This window comes from Gigantopelta aegis, chromosome 7, assembly GCF_016097555.1.
Source record: "Gigantopelta aegis isolate Gae_Host chromosome 7, Gae_host_genome, whole genome shotgun sequence".
Lineage (NCBI taxonomy): Eukaryota > Metazoa > Mollusca > Gastropoda > Neomphalida > Peltospiridae > Gigantopelta > Gigantopelta aegis.
In genome coordinates this window covers 33,390,118-33,405,117 of record NC_054705.1, presented here as the reverse complement: position 1 = coordinate 33,405,117, position 15,000 = coordinate 33,390,118, and the positions used below count along the sequence as shown (strand labels likewise).

Genomic DNA, 15,000 nt, shown 5'->3' with positions numbered 1-15,000 from the left:
AGGAGATACGGTCTCACAACACAGATGTCATATGCGATTGAAACCCATGTTAAATTGCCCAACTTCAAATGAAGATTGCAAATAGAACGGGTTCTCGTTGGCACTAACAACATACACCATTGCGAACATAAATTATATAAGCATTTAGTTTTACTCCAAAATTGAGAACATTTCCATGTCAGTTTTTTGCTATATGACCGCATCTGGCTGTAATACCGGTCCGAACAGGTTGTTCATTAATCGATTCACTCCAGCTGTCTCTTGCGCTATATACCCATGTCCCAAAAGGTCGATGCACAATATTACAAAATAGCACGGGCAAAATACAACCAGAAGGCTTACCATTAAACATACATATTGTTTTAATTCTTCACCGTTTCCTAGAAGTGAATATGTGGACCATAACTTGTGTCACAATTAGGAACTATAGTGGACCGAGATCAATGAACTCTGACCCGGAAGTGATCTGTGTAGTGAGACCTACAAAAATTTGTTGAGCCCGGTAGTGGACATGTATTGATTTAGCATTACTCTTACAATTCTTGTTTGTATCCAGCCAGTGCACCACGACTTGTACATCAAAGGCCATGGTATGTGCTATCCTGTCTGTGGGATGGTGCATATTAAAAGATATCTTGCTGCTAATCGAAAAGAGTAGCCCATGAAGTGGCGACTGCGGGTTTCCTCTTTCAATATCTGTGTGGTCCATAACCATTTGCCTCATGCCATATAACCGTAAATAAAATGTGTTCAGTGCGACGTTAAATAAAACATTTCTTTCTTTCTTCCTTCTTGTTTGTATTAACTTATGTGTTAAGTGCCATTCACCATTTTCGTCATTTTTATAAGCATACAAACTGGGGTTAATGCTAGTGTATACCTTATCAAAATGAGTCTGATGATTAAATTTATATGTACAGGTATGATGTACCTGTATGGTATTAATAATTTACAACATATAATATAAAAAGGAAGATATGGCATCCTCCATATATGTTAATGTTTTAGTTTTTTTCACAATCCGAACAATGTTCAGAAGGTTTGTGGGAGGTAAAATCTACATTTGGATTGCTTTTCACGTACCCCACCCCCCCCCCCCCCCCCCCCCATTGTTTGGATTGTGAGAAAAACTTCAACATTTATAGATGATCTCTAGAACATACTACTTTTAACTCACTCTTTTAGAAAAATTAAAAAAGAGCATTCGAAGAAGAAGAAAAATAAAATAAAAGCTAAAGTCCGAACCAAATTGTTAACAACTACGATAAATTACTTTCCTGTATCGACTTCGCTGAGATCGCATAGGCCAAAATACATGCAGTTTTCTGCCGTCTGCCATTTTGCTTTTTTTATGGAATACTTGAGATGGGTGAAAGCCTCCAAAGTATGTGACAATTAATATAAAATCAATGTTTTCTAGTGGTATCTTTAAACAAAAAAAACTAAACAAAAATTATATGACGTCATCACGTTTGCTTTTATATCGTAATATGTTATGGCGTTGTTAGGTTAAGTCATATGCTTTCACCCCTCTTGGAGAGTATTCCATAAAAGGTCAAAAGGGTAGCTGACACAAAATTACATGCTTTTTGCCCTATGTGATCTCAGCGAAGTCGATATAGGTGATGTAGTTATCATCTAGTATGTGGAATCAGTGTCATTGTAATGGTTTTTTCAAGATTTCTGTCTGGACAAAATGGTGGTAAAATCTAACGAAAAATAAAGATAGGAGAGCACTTTATCATAGTTGTTAACATTTTGGTTCGGACTTTACCTTTTATAACTCAACCTTTATAATTTTTCAATATTTTTCTTCGTTACATTTAATGTATACATGTACTGTTATGTATTAATATTTTGTATTTCATTGTTACAACTTTCTATGTTGAGATAATATATTTTAACTCTGGTTCTCTAGCGTTTGGAGGGAAGAGAGGGACAGAATTGTGGGATTTCCTGGTCGGTTCCACGCGTGGGATGGTATCCATCACTCCTGGCATTACAACTCCAACTACTCATGTGAACTCTCCATGGTTCTCACAGGGGCAGCTTTCTACCACAAGGTACATAATATTACTACTACTACACAAGGTACATAATATTACTACTACTACACAAGGTACATAATAATAATTACAACTCCAACTACTCGTGTGAACTCTCCATGGTTCTCACAGGGGCAGCTTTCTACCACAAGGTACATAATAATAATAATACTACTACACAAGGTACATAATAATAATTACAACTCCAACTACTCATGTGAACTCTCCATGGTTCTCACAGGGGCAGCTTTCTACCACAAGGTACATAATACTACTACTACTACTACACAAGGTACATAATAATAATTACAACTCCCTACTCGTGTGAACTCTCCATGGTTCTCACAGGGGCAGCTTTCTACCACAAGGTACATAATAATAATAATACTACTACACAAGGTACATAATAATAATTACAACTCCAACTACTCGTGTGAACTCTCCATGGTTCTCACAGGGGCAGCTTTCTACCACAAGGTACATAATACTACTACTACTACTACACAAGGTACATAATAATAATTACAACTCCCTACTCGTGTGAACTCTCCATGGTTCTCACAGGGGCAGCTTTCTACCACAAGGTACATAATAATAATAATACTACTACACAAGGTACATAATAATAATTACAACTCCCTACTCGTGTGAACTCTCCATGGTTCTCACAGGGGCAGCTTTCTACCACAAGGTACATAATAATAATAATACTACTACACAAGGTACATAATAATAATTACAACTCCAACTACTCGTGTGAACTCTCCATGGTTCTCACAGGGGCAGCTTTCTACCACAAGGTACATAATAATAATAATACTACTACACAAGGTACATAATAATAATTACAACTCCCTACTCGTGTGAACTCTCCATGGTTCTCACAGGGGCAGCTTTCTACCACAAGGTACATAATAATAATACTACTACACAAGGTACATAATAATAATTACAACTCCAACTACTCGTGTGAACTCTCCATGGTTCTCACAGGGGCAGCTTTCTACCACAAGGTACATAATAATAATAATACTACTACACAAGGTACATAATAATAATTACAACTCCCTACTCGTGTGAACTCTCCATGGTTCTCACAGGGGCAGCTTTCTACCACAAGGTACATAATAATAATACTACTACTACACAAGGTACATAATAATAATTACAACTCCCTACTCGTGTGAACTCTCCATGGTTCTCACAGGGGCAGCTTTCTACCACAAGGTACATAATAATAATACTACTACTACACAAGGTACATAATAATAATTACAACTCCAACTACTCGTGTGAACTCTCCATGGTTCTCACAGGGGCAGCTTTCTACCACAAGGTACATAATAATAATAATACTACTACACAAGGTACATAATAATAATTACAACTCCAACTACTCGTGTGAACTCTCCATGGTTCTCACAGGGGCAGCTTTCTACCACAAGGTACATAATAATAATAATACTACTACACAAGGTACATAATAATAATTACAACTCCCTACTCGTGTGAACTCTCCATGGTTCTCACAGGGGCAGCTTTCTACCACAAGGTACATAATAATAATAATACTACTACACAAGGTACATAATAATAATTACAACTCCAACTACTCGTGTGAACTCTCCATGGTTCTCACAGGGGCAGCTTTCTACCACAAGGTACATAATAATAATACTACTACTACACAAGGTACATAATAATAATTACAACTCCAACTACTCGTGTGAACTCTCCATGGTTCTCACAGGGGCAGCTTTCTACCACAAGGTACATAATAATAATACTACTACTACACAAGGTACATAATAATAATTACAACTCCAACTACTCGTGTGAACTCTCCATGGTTCTCACAGGGGCAGCTTTCTACCACAAGGCTTTCTACACAAGGTACATAATAATTACAACTAATACTACTACACAAGGTACATAATAATAATACAACTCCCTACTCACATGGTTCTCACAGCAGTACCACAAGGTACATAATAATAATACTACTACTACACAAGGTACATAATAATAATTACAACTCCAACTACTCGTGTGAACTCTCCATGGTTCTCACAGGGGCAGCTTTCTACCACAAGGTACATAATACTACTACTACTACACAAGGTACATAATAATAATAACACACAAGATACTCCCTACACAAGGTACATAATAATAATTACATACTAATAATACAACTACTCGTGTGAACTCTCCATGGTTCTCACACAGCTTTCTACCACAAGGTATAATAATAATAATACTACTACACAAGGTACATAATAATAATTACAACTCCAACTACTCGTGTGAACTCTCCATGGTTCTCACAGGTACATACACAAGCTTTCTACCACAAGGTACATAATAATAATAATACTACTACACAAGGTACATAGGTACATAATTAACAACTCATAATAATAATACTACTACTACATAATGTGAACTACTCCATACACAAGGTTCTCACAGGGGCAGCTTTCTACACAAGGTACATAATAATAATACTACTACACAAGTACATAATAATAATACATGAACTCTACATAATAATAATAATACTACTACACAAGGTACATAATAATAATAATACTCGTGTGAACTACACAAGGTACTCATAGGGGCAGCTTTCTACCACAAGGTACATAATAATAATACTACTACTACACAAGGTACATAATAATAATTACAACTAATAATACTACTACTCGTGTGAACTCTCCATGGTTCTCACAGGGGCAGCTTTCTACCACAAGGTACATAATAATAATACTACTAATACTACACAAGGTACATAATAATAATTACTACTAATACTACACGTGTACATACTCTAATATGGTTCTCACAGGGGCAGCTTTCTACCACAAGGTACATAATAATAATAATAATACTACACAAGGTACATAATAATAATTACAACTCCATAATACTCGTGTGAACTCTCCATGGTTCTACTACTAATAATACACAAGGTACATAATAATAATACTACTACTACACAAGGTACATAATAATAATACTACTACATACTACACAAGGTACATACACAAGGTACATAATAATAATACTACTAATAATACACAAGGTACATAATAATAATACTACTAATAATACACAAGGTACATAATAATACTCATTCTACACAAGGTACATAATAATACTAATAATAATACACAAGGTACATAATAATAATACTACTAATAATACACAAGGTACATAATAATAATACTAATAATACACAAGGTACATAATAATAATACTACTAATAATACACAAGGTACATAATAATAATACTAATCATAATACACAAGGTACATAATAATAATACTACTAATAATACACAAGGTACATAATAATAATACTAATCATAATACACAAGGTACATAATAATACTCATTCTACACAAGGTACATAATAATACTACTAATAATACACAAGGTACATAATAATAATACTCATTCTACACAAGATATTTAATAATAATACTAATCATACTACACAAGGTACATAATAATAATACTCATTCTACACAAGATACATAATAATAATACTAATAATAATACACAAGGTACATAATAATAATACTCATTCTACACAAGATATTCCATAATAATAATACTAATACAGGGGCAGCTTTCTACACAAGGTACATAATAATAATACTAATAATAATACACAAGGTACATAATAATAATACTAATAATAATACACAAGGTACATAATAATAATACTCATTCTACACAAGATATTTAATAATAATACTAATAATAATACACAAGGTACATAATAATAATACTAATAATAATACACAAGATACATAATAATAATACTAATAATAATACACAAGGTACATAATAATAATACTCATTCTACACAAGATATTTAATAATAATACTAATAATAATACACAAGGTACATAATAATAATACTCATTCTACACAAGATACATAATAATAATAATCATACTACACAAGGTACATAATAATAATACTCATTCTACACAAGGTACTTAATAATAATACTAATAATAATAATAATAATACACAAGGTACATAATAATAATACTCATTCTACACAAGGTACATAATAATAATAATAATCATACTACACAAGGTACATAATAATAATCATACTACACAAGGTATATAATAATAATACTCATTCTACACAAGGTACTTAATAATAATACTAATAATAATACACAAGGTACATAATAATAATACTCATTCTACACAAGGTACTTAATAATAATAATAATCATACTACACAAGGTACATAATAATAATACTCATTCTACACAAGGTACTTAATAATAATACACAAGGTACATAATAATAATAATACTTATTCTACACAAGGTACATAATAATAATAATAATCATACTACACAAGGTATATAATAATAATAATCATTCTACACAAGGTACATAATAATAATAATCACACTATACAAGGTTAATAATAATAATAATAATACACGAGGTACATAATAATAATAGTACTACACAAGGTACATAATAATAATAATACAGTAAATAATAATACTACACAAGGTACATAATAATAATACAGTAAATAATAATAATACTACACAAGGTACATAATGATAATACTACACAAGGTACATAATAATAATACTACACAAGGTACATAATCATAATACTACCCAAGGTACATAATAATCATAATACTACACAAGGTGCATAATAATAGTACTACACAGGGACAGCTTTCTACCACAAGGTACATAATGATAATACTACACATGGTACATATTAATGATAATACTACACATGGTACATATTAATGATAATACTACACATGATACATAATAACAATAATACACGAGGTAAATACATGTAGTAATAATAATAATAGACAACGTTCATAATAATAATAATAATAATACACAAGGTACATAATAATGATAATACACAAGATGCTCTGTAACAATGATACACACGGTAAATAATAACAATAATACACAAGGTAAATACATGTAGTAATAATAATAATAATAAACAAGGTACATAATATTTTATGCACTCGTTTATCTGTCGTTCCAGCCAGTGCACCATGACTGGTATATCAAAGACTGGTATGTGCTATCCTGCCTGTGGGATGGTGCATTAAAACATCCTTTACTACTAATGGAAAAATATTGCGGGTTTTCTCTCTAAGACTATATGTCAAAATTACCAAATGTTTGACATCCAATGACCGATGATTAATAAATCAATTTAAACAAAACAAACTTTACTTTACTTTCGTTTATCTGCTTGAGAAATTTATATGTCACACAGAGTTATCTGTTCTTGCATGTAGTCATTCGAGTAAAATAAACAGTCTGAGGTATGTTCAGGAGAGCGAGCGATTGCAGTTGCTAGCTAGACTGGTTTTTACTGTTAATGTTAGGTGAATGTTATATGATAGGAGATTATGGTACCAGTCAAATGGTTCATGGGCACACTGCCATCCATTCCAGGGCTTGAAATGCAGTGTTAGTACATGCACCGGTGCATGCTGATTTTTGTGTGTGCATGTAAGTTTTAAAACTGGGTGCACGCGGTGCATGCTTATATTTTTCAAGTACTGTGTATTACATATATTAGTATCCTCAGACTCAAGTTGTTGAATTTTGCGTATGCATTACGTAATCTGTTCGCCATATGAAAACGTTAACTTTTACTTATGGGCGCATCCATTTTGTATCCCATAATCCTACTTACAACAATTAGCGCCCTTTCGGTCATTTCCGTGAAATATATTTGGGAAAATTGCTGGCAATATCTCGGTTATATCCGTGAACGGTATTAGGGAAGGTGGTCGAGAGCGACTTTGGGGTATCCACGCGCACAACACAGTTGTTGTCATCACTGACAAATTGAACTGCCAGATCTGTGATCAATACAAAGTACCGTAACTGCCTTGAACATTTTCGACCTCAGATATGGGCACTTGATCAGATGATTGCGAACGTGCAGGTGCGTTACTCGCGTAGTTGACTCAAAGTCAGCCAGTGATTATTTTAATCGCAACTTCTCGTCGAATTCCGTAGGCTAATTTATATTATACCAACAGATCTTATCGAGTTAAAAAAGTTGATAACTTGCTTAATACAAAACATAAATATTCGTACGTTTTTGTAATAGGCCTATTATAGATTTATGTATGGCGTTTACGTTGGGTGAAATTTTCAAATTTGATCAATAATCAGTAATAAACGCAGTTGTATAACGTTCCGGTACTGTTAATAAATAAATATAGGTATTGCCGAATAATTCCGAATAGCTTCGTATAAAAAAAACCCCGAAGTTGCCTTATTTTTGGTGCATGCAGAATTTTAATGGTGCATGTAACTTGTTTTTCAGCATGCACCTGGTGCATGTAGAATTTTTTTTTCATTTCTAGCCCTGCATTCTGGATACGCCACTGTTAAAAGTGGGCTTTTACAAAACCTGTTTAGTATACAAGATGTCAGTTTAAGTTGATTAAATCTCTACATTTCAATTAAAAAATTTATTGATTTATTTTTTTATTATTTCGTTTTATCCCACTGCCCCCTTTCCTTTCTCTCCTTTGAATTCCATCTCATTTGTTTCCAATCAGGCAACTCCTATTATCTTTCAACTTCTTTTGCTGTCCACCTCCACATCCCAGTTCTTGTCTCTTGTGGCTGTCTGTGCCACACACCTGCCATTCTCGATCAGCTTTTAGTAATTTTAATAATTTGCTGAATTTCATTGACAATACATGTAATAATAATAATATACAAGGACAATGAAAATTATTTTCTTGGCCTGTTTTAATAAATTAAATATTGTATTTTTAAACTTACCCATACAAAATTGCTATTAAAAAATTAATACTGTGGCCCCATATTCAATACCTGCTATAAATATAAGCAAAGTTCGATATTTAAAAAAAATAATAATTTATGTTTGTTTCAGTATTACGCCTACTTGTACAGCTACTCCATGTCTCAAGCAATCCGTGACAAAGTGGATGAATACACGAACTGTGAAGACATAGCTATGAACTTCCTTGTGTCACACATCACGAGAAAACCGCCGGTCAAGGTAGGTGGATGAATACACAAACTGTTAGGACATAGCCATGAACTTCCTGGTGTCACACATCACGAGAAAACCACCGGTCAAGGTAGGTGGATGAATACACAAACTGTTAGGACATAGCCATGAACTTCCTGGTGTCACACATCATGAGAAAACCACCGGTCAAGGTAGGTGGATGAATACACAAAGTTCCTTGTATCACACATCATGAGAAAACGGCAGGTCAAGGTAGGTGGATGAATACACAAACTGTTAGGACATAGCCATGAACTTCCTTGTGTCACATATCACGAGAAAACCACTGGTCAAGGTAGGTGGATGAATACACAAACTGAGATAGCCATGAACTTCCGTGTGCCATACATCACGAGAAAACCACCGGTCAAGGTAGGTGGATGAATGCATGAACTGTGATAGCCATGAACTTCCTGGTGTCACACATCACGAGAAAACCACCGGTCAAGGTAGGTGGATGAATGCATGAACTGTGATAGCCATGAACTTCCTGGTGTCACACATCACGAGAAAACCACCGGTCAAGGTAGGTGGATGAATGCATGAACTGTGATAGCCATGAACTTTCTTGTGTCACATATCACGAGAAAACCACCGGTCACGGTAGGTGGATGAATACACAAACTGTTAGTACATAGCCATGAAGTTCCTGGTGTCACACATCATGAGAAAACCACTGGTCAAAGTAGGTGGATGAATACACAAATTTTGATAGCCATGAACTTCCTGGTGTCACACATCACGAGAAAACCACCGGTCAAAGTAGGTGGATGAATACACAAATTTTGATAGCCATGAACTTCCTGGTGTCACACATCACGAGAAAACCACTGGTCAAGGAAGGTGGATGAATACACAAACTTATAGCCATGAACTTCCTGGTGTCACACATCATGAGAAAACCACTGGTCAAGGAAGATGGATGAATACACAAACTGTTAGGACATGCACATGAACTTCCTCGTGTCACACATCATGAGAAAACCGCCAGTCATGATAGGTGGATGAATACACAAACTGTTAGAACATAGCCATGAACTTCCTCACCAGAAATCCACAGGTCAGGGTGACCTAACTTTTTATTATAAGACGGTCTTTGATGTGTTGTATTGGGGTATCATCTTATCCATCCATCTGTAGACCTCTTATTTCCGGGCATATCTTTCCTATCCGTTCACATAGTACAGCTTGGGTTAATGGTGTTTTGCATACCATAACTAGGTCACTGCGACCTACTTTTCATGCATTCCTGCACATTAATAGAAATCTTAGTCCGGGCCATATAATCCTTATCAATTCATGTTGGATTGTCAAACCTTGTAGGTAAGTATAACTTGGGATGACAGTGTGTTGTGTACCATAACTAGGTCACTGCGACCTACTATTGATAGGACAATTCATGTACCTCACCAGTACTCCTTATTCATTGTTACTTGTTCAGAGCTGAACATCTAGAACATGTGGGGGTGGCATTTACCTACTATTTCCATTAGCAGGTCAGGTCAGGTCATAGGGTTTAACGTGCATACTCCGAGTATGCACGTTAAACCCTATGACCTGACCTGACCTGTTTTAGCGCACGCCTGTCATGGGCACAGGTGGCGGCCTCAGCCGGCTCCTCCATCCACGAAAGGGTTAGGGTGGGTGGGAGAAGGGACCGCCTGCACTGTCGGGTGCAAGAGAGCACCAGCAGCCCGACTGGGATAGGCAGAGGGTTCCATTAGCACAGTGGTACAGTGCTTGCTCTATGCGCGGTCATTGTAGGATCAATCCCCGTCGGTGTGCCCATTGGGCTATTTCTCATTCCAGCCAGTGCACCACGACTGGTATATCAAAGGACATGGTATGTACTACCCTGTCTGTGGGATGATGCTTATAAAAGATATATATGGTTTTTAACCATATGTCTGACGCCATATAACCGTAAATAAAATGTGTTGAATGCTTCGTTAAATAAGACATTTCTTTCTTTTTTGGTTAGCAGCAAGGGATATTCTATGTGCACTTTCCTGCAGAGGAGGAGTGAAGTTAGAATATATTACCTACGGCAATTTCAAAAAGTTTTTGCCGTAAGCAAACTGCTCACCTATAGCACTTTTGAACCTGGCTACGTCAATTCTAAACCAGTAACTTTTGCAAGAAGTCAGCACAAAATTAAAAACCAAACATTATCCCTTCAACCTGCATGTACATCAATAATCTTTATCCAGTGGCAAAAAAAGCCCTGCCATCAGTATAGCATCTGATCTCTTGCAATTTTTTTTTTTCTTCTTATTAATTTTTTTTTATTGGCCCATAAATGTTGATAATGTCAGGAATGGGGTCCTGAATCACTATCTTAAAGATAATGTTGAACATAAATAATATTAAAAAATATATATAATACATAAAGAGTTGTTAGAGTAAATATGTTCATATTGATTGTAAATTTTTTGCATAGAGAGAGAGAGAGAGGGAGAGAGGGAGGGAGGGAGGGGGAGAGAAAGAAGAGAGGGAGGGATGGAGAGAAGGGAGAGAGAGAGAGAAAGAAGAGAGAGATGGGATCTATTGCAATTCATATCTCGTCTCTGGCAGTCGCCTTTAGTGCTGCTGTTAACTGTAATATCTGATATCCAATTCCCTGTGTATTACGACTATTTATTTAACCTGTCAGTATTGTATACGGGCTGTATCATATGGTTTCAGGTGACCTCCAGGTGGACATTCCGCTGTCCAGGCTGCCCACAGACGCTGTCCAATGACGAGACACATTTCCAGGAGCGGCACAAGTGTATTAACTTCTTCGTGAAGGTCTACGGCTACATGCCGCTGCTGTACACGCAGTACCGGGTCGACTCGGTGCTCTTCAAGACGAGGCTGCCGCACGACAAACAGAAGTGTTTTAAATACATCTGATCGGATTTTGACAAGATGAGACTGCGATATGACAGACAGAAGTGTTTTAAATACATGTGATCACTATTTGTTGAAGACAAGGAACATTATATCTTTTTTGCACCATTGTAATTTATATCTTTGCAAATCTTTTTGCATTGCTTTGTGAGATGACAGTGTTGTGAGAGATTAGATAATTAAGCCTTGAACTCCCACACAGTAAAAAAAAGAAGTTTTTATTAGGCTGACATGGTATTATAAGTAGTGGTCAGTAATACAACTAGTGGCAACAGTGCTGGTTACTGGTAATAACAGTGGTGGTTATCAGTAGCAACAGTGTTTATTACCAGCGGCAACAGCGCTGGTCACCAGTGGCAACAGTTATTGGTCACCAATGGCAACAGTGTTATTGGTCACCAGTGGCAACAGTGCTGGTCACCAGTGGCAACAGTGCTGGTCACCAATGGCAACAGTATTGTTTATCAGTAGCAACAATGCTGGTCACCAATGACAACAGTGCCAGTCACCAGTGGCAACAGTTATTGGTCACCAATGGCAACAGTGTTATTGGTCACCAGTGGCAACAGTGCTGGTCACCAGTGGCAACAGTGCTGGTCACCAGTGGCAACAGTGCTGGTCACCAATGGCAACAGTGCTGGTCACCCGTGCAACAGTGTTATTGGTCACCAATGGCAACAGTGTTATTGGTCACCAGTGGCAACCGTGCTGGTCACCAGTGGCAACAGTGCTGGTCACCAATGGCAACGGTGCTGGTCACCGGTGGCAACAGTGTTATTGGTCACCAATGGCAACTGTGTTATTGGTAACCAGTGGCAACAGTGCTGGTCACCAATGGCAACGGTGCTGGTCACCAGTGGCAACAGTGGTGGTCACCAGTGACAACAGTGGTGGTCACCAGTGGCAACAATGCTGGTCACCAATGGCAACAGTATTGTTTATCAGTAGCAGCAGTGCTGGTCACCAGTGACAACAGTGTTATTGGTCACCAGTGGCAACTGTGTTATTGGTCACCAGTGGCAACTGTGTTATTGGTCACCAGTGGCAACAGGGTTGGTCACCAGTGGCAACAGAGCTGGTCATCAGGCTTTCTACAGGCTTATCTGTACACCCACCACCCCCATTACCTAATTTTTAATCGACCCTTCCACTTTAATTTTGTGGCTAGTAGAAACGAGCTAAAGAAAAGGTATATATATATATATATATCTATATATATAAATTGTTAAAAATATTTATATTTTGAATATGATATATTTTATGGACATTTTTTTTTTTGTGTTTGTCAATATTTTGACATTTTAATGCTTCTTTTTTTTGTAGTTTAATGTGAACGTTTTTGAAGTGAAATAATTTGATATCAGGTGTGTGTGTGTTGTATAAAAACAATTATGTTTATAATGTATTTTTTTTTAATGCTTTTGGTGCTATCTTTTTAGTATTTCGTTCATGTTGTTTTTTCCAGGTTTCTGAGAATAGAATATTTGCATAAACCTTTAAATATGGATTACGCTTTAAAAATATTAATGCAACCCGTTTTACAAAACCCATATTGAGTGATAGTGTTAAATGATGTTTTAAATTTAACGTCCGAATGAAACATGGGTTAGTTAAAATTAGATTAGTGATGGGAAAATGAAATGATCATCAGCCCAGTATTCAGAGCAGGCCTGTAGGAACCGGGGTAGATGGTGGGGGTGGGGGGGGGGGGGGGGGGGGGTGGTGGTGGTGTCTGGGGATCTATGTCCCCCACTTGAGGATGTTTGTTTTTTGTCCTACTCTATACAAATAAATATAAAAGTTGCATGTCAACCCACTAGATACATTGCACCCCCCACTATAGGCTGTGCCCCCCCCCCCCTTTCTAGAGGATGTCACCCCTACTAGAGACAGTCCTCCCCAACCACAGACATATTTCCTACAGGCCTGCAGAGGTATGTAATTTGCCATAATCAAACTAAAATGCAGATTAAGTTCTTAGCAGATTTCTTCAGAAAATCAAGATTATAGGCCCACTTACACCATGAAAATCAAAGCTACATGCATTCTGTACATATTTTGTATAAAATGCATTGTATTTGACTGTTGGCGTGTGATAAGGAAAGGGTTTACAATAAAGCATGTAATTAAATGTGATAGTTTTTACCCGCTGATAATCAAAGATTTTTAGAAACACTTTGATGTACATGTGAATAAATTACTGATTTGACTGGTGTACCCATCCACCCCACATCTATGAAAAATACTCGAAAAGGTACGCTTTTTAGTGTGTGCCCTTTTTGTTTTGCTGGAGAAACAGGGCTCGAATTTAAGAATTTGTCTCACATGGCAATTTTTTATAAAATTGCCATAGGTGAAACAGCCCACCGACGGCTATTGTGAGCCTGCCAATGGCAATGTTTTAAAAAGTGACAAAAATAAACATAACTGAAAGGTTGTTTTGTTCTATGTAGAAATATTTTAAATGTGCAAATGTTAAATATTGGCAGACAGTGTACACCAGATGTATATAAATTTTGCCATTGCTGAGGAGCCATCGGTGATGGTCTCTACCTATGGCAATTTATATCTCAACGATAGCAATTGCCGTTGATGTCGTCATTAAGTTCGAGCCCTGAAAATACTATATAATTGTGATGTAATACATGTAGGTTTTATTTACTTACTGTAAACTAAATTACTAATATTGTGATGTTTTTGTTTTTTTTTGCGAATACACCCCTTACTTAGTACATGTTCGCAATTCGTACATTTTACAAATGACCAACAGTCTAACTTAAAAAATAATGCTTGTATATAAACTTCACAACTCGAGGTTGGGTGTGAATGATGCAATATTTATATGCACACATGTTCTCTCTTCCTCACCCCCCCCCCCCCCCCCCCCACCCCCCCGTTTTACAGTAGTTATTTTAAGTTAAGTATGTCCCGAATGTAAATTACGGATTACTGACAATTGCCCCCCCTCC

The 15,000-nt window shown here is 36.4% G+C and overlaps 1 protein-coding gene across 1 annotated transcript in view; it reads left to right on the top strand.

Moving 5' to 3' along the window:
- LOC121377129 (exostosin-like 3) overlaps nucleotides 1-14,717 on the top strand; it is a 32,380-nt gene extending 17,663 nt beyond the window's left edge. The window contains exons 6-8 of the mRNA XM_041505016.1: nucleotides 1,919-2,063; nucleotides 8,999-9,127; nucleotides 11,825-14,717. Coding sequence (XP_041360950.1) covers nucleotides 1,919-2,063; nucleotides 8,999-9,127; nucleotides 11,825-12,034 — 484 coding nt within the window. The 3' untranslated portion in view covers nucleotides 12,035-14,717. The remainder of the gene's footprint in view (nucleotides 1-1,918; nucleotides 2,064-8,998; nucleotides 9,128-11,824) is intronic.
- The last annotated feature ends 283 nt before the right edge of the window (nucleotides 14,718-15,000 follow it).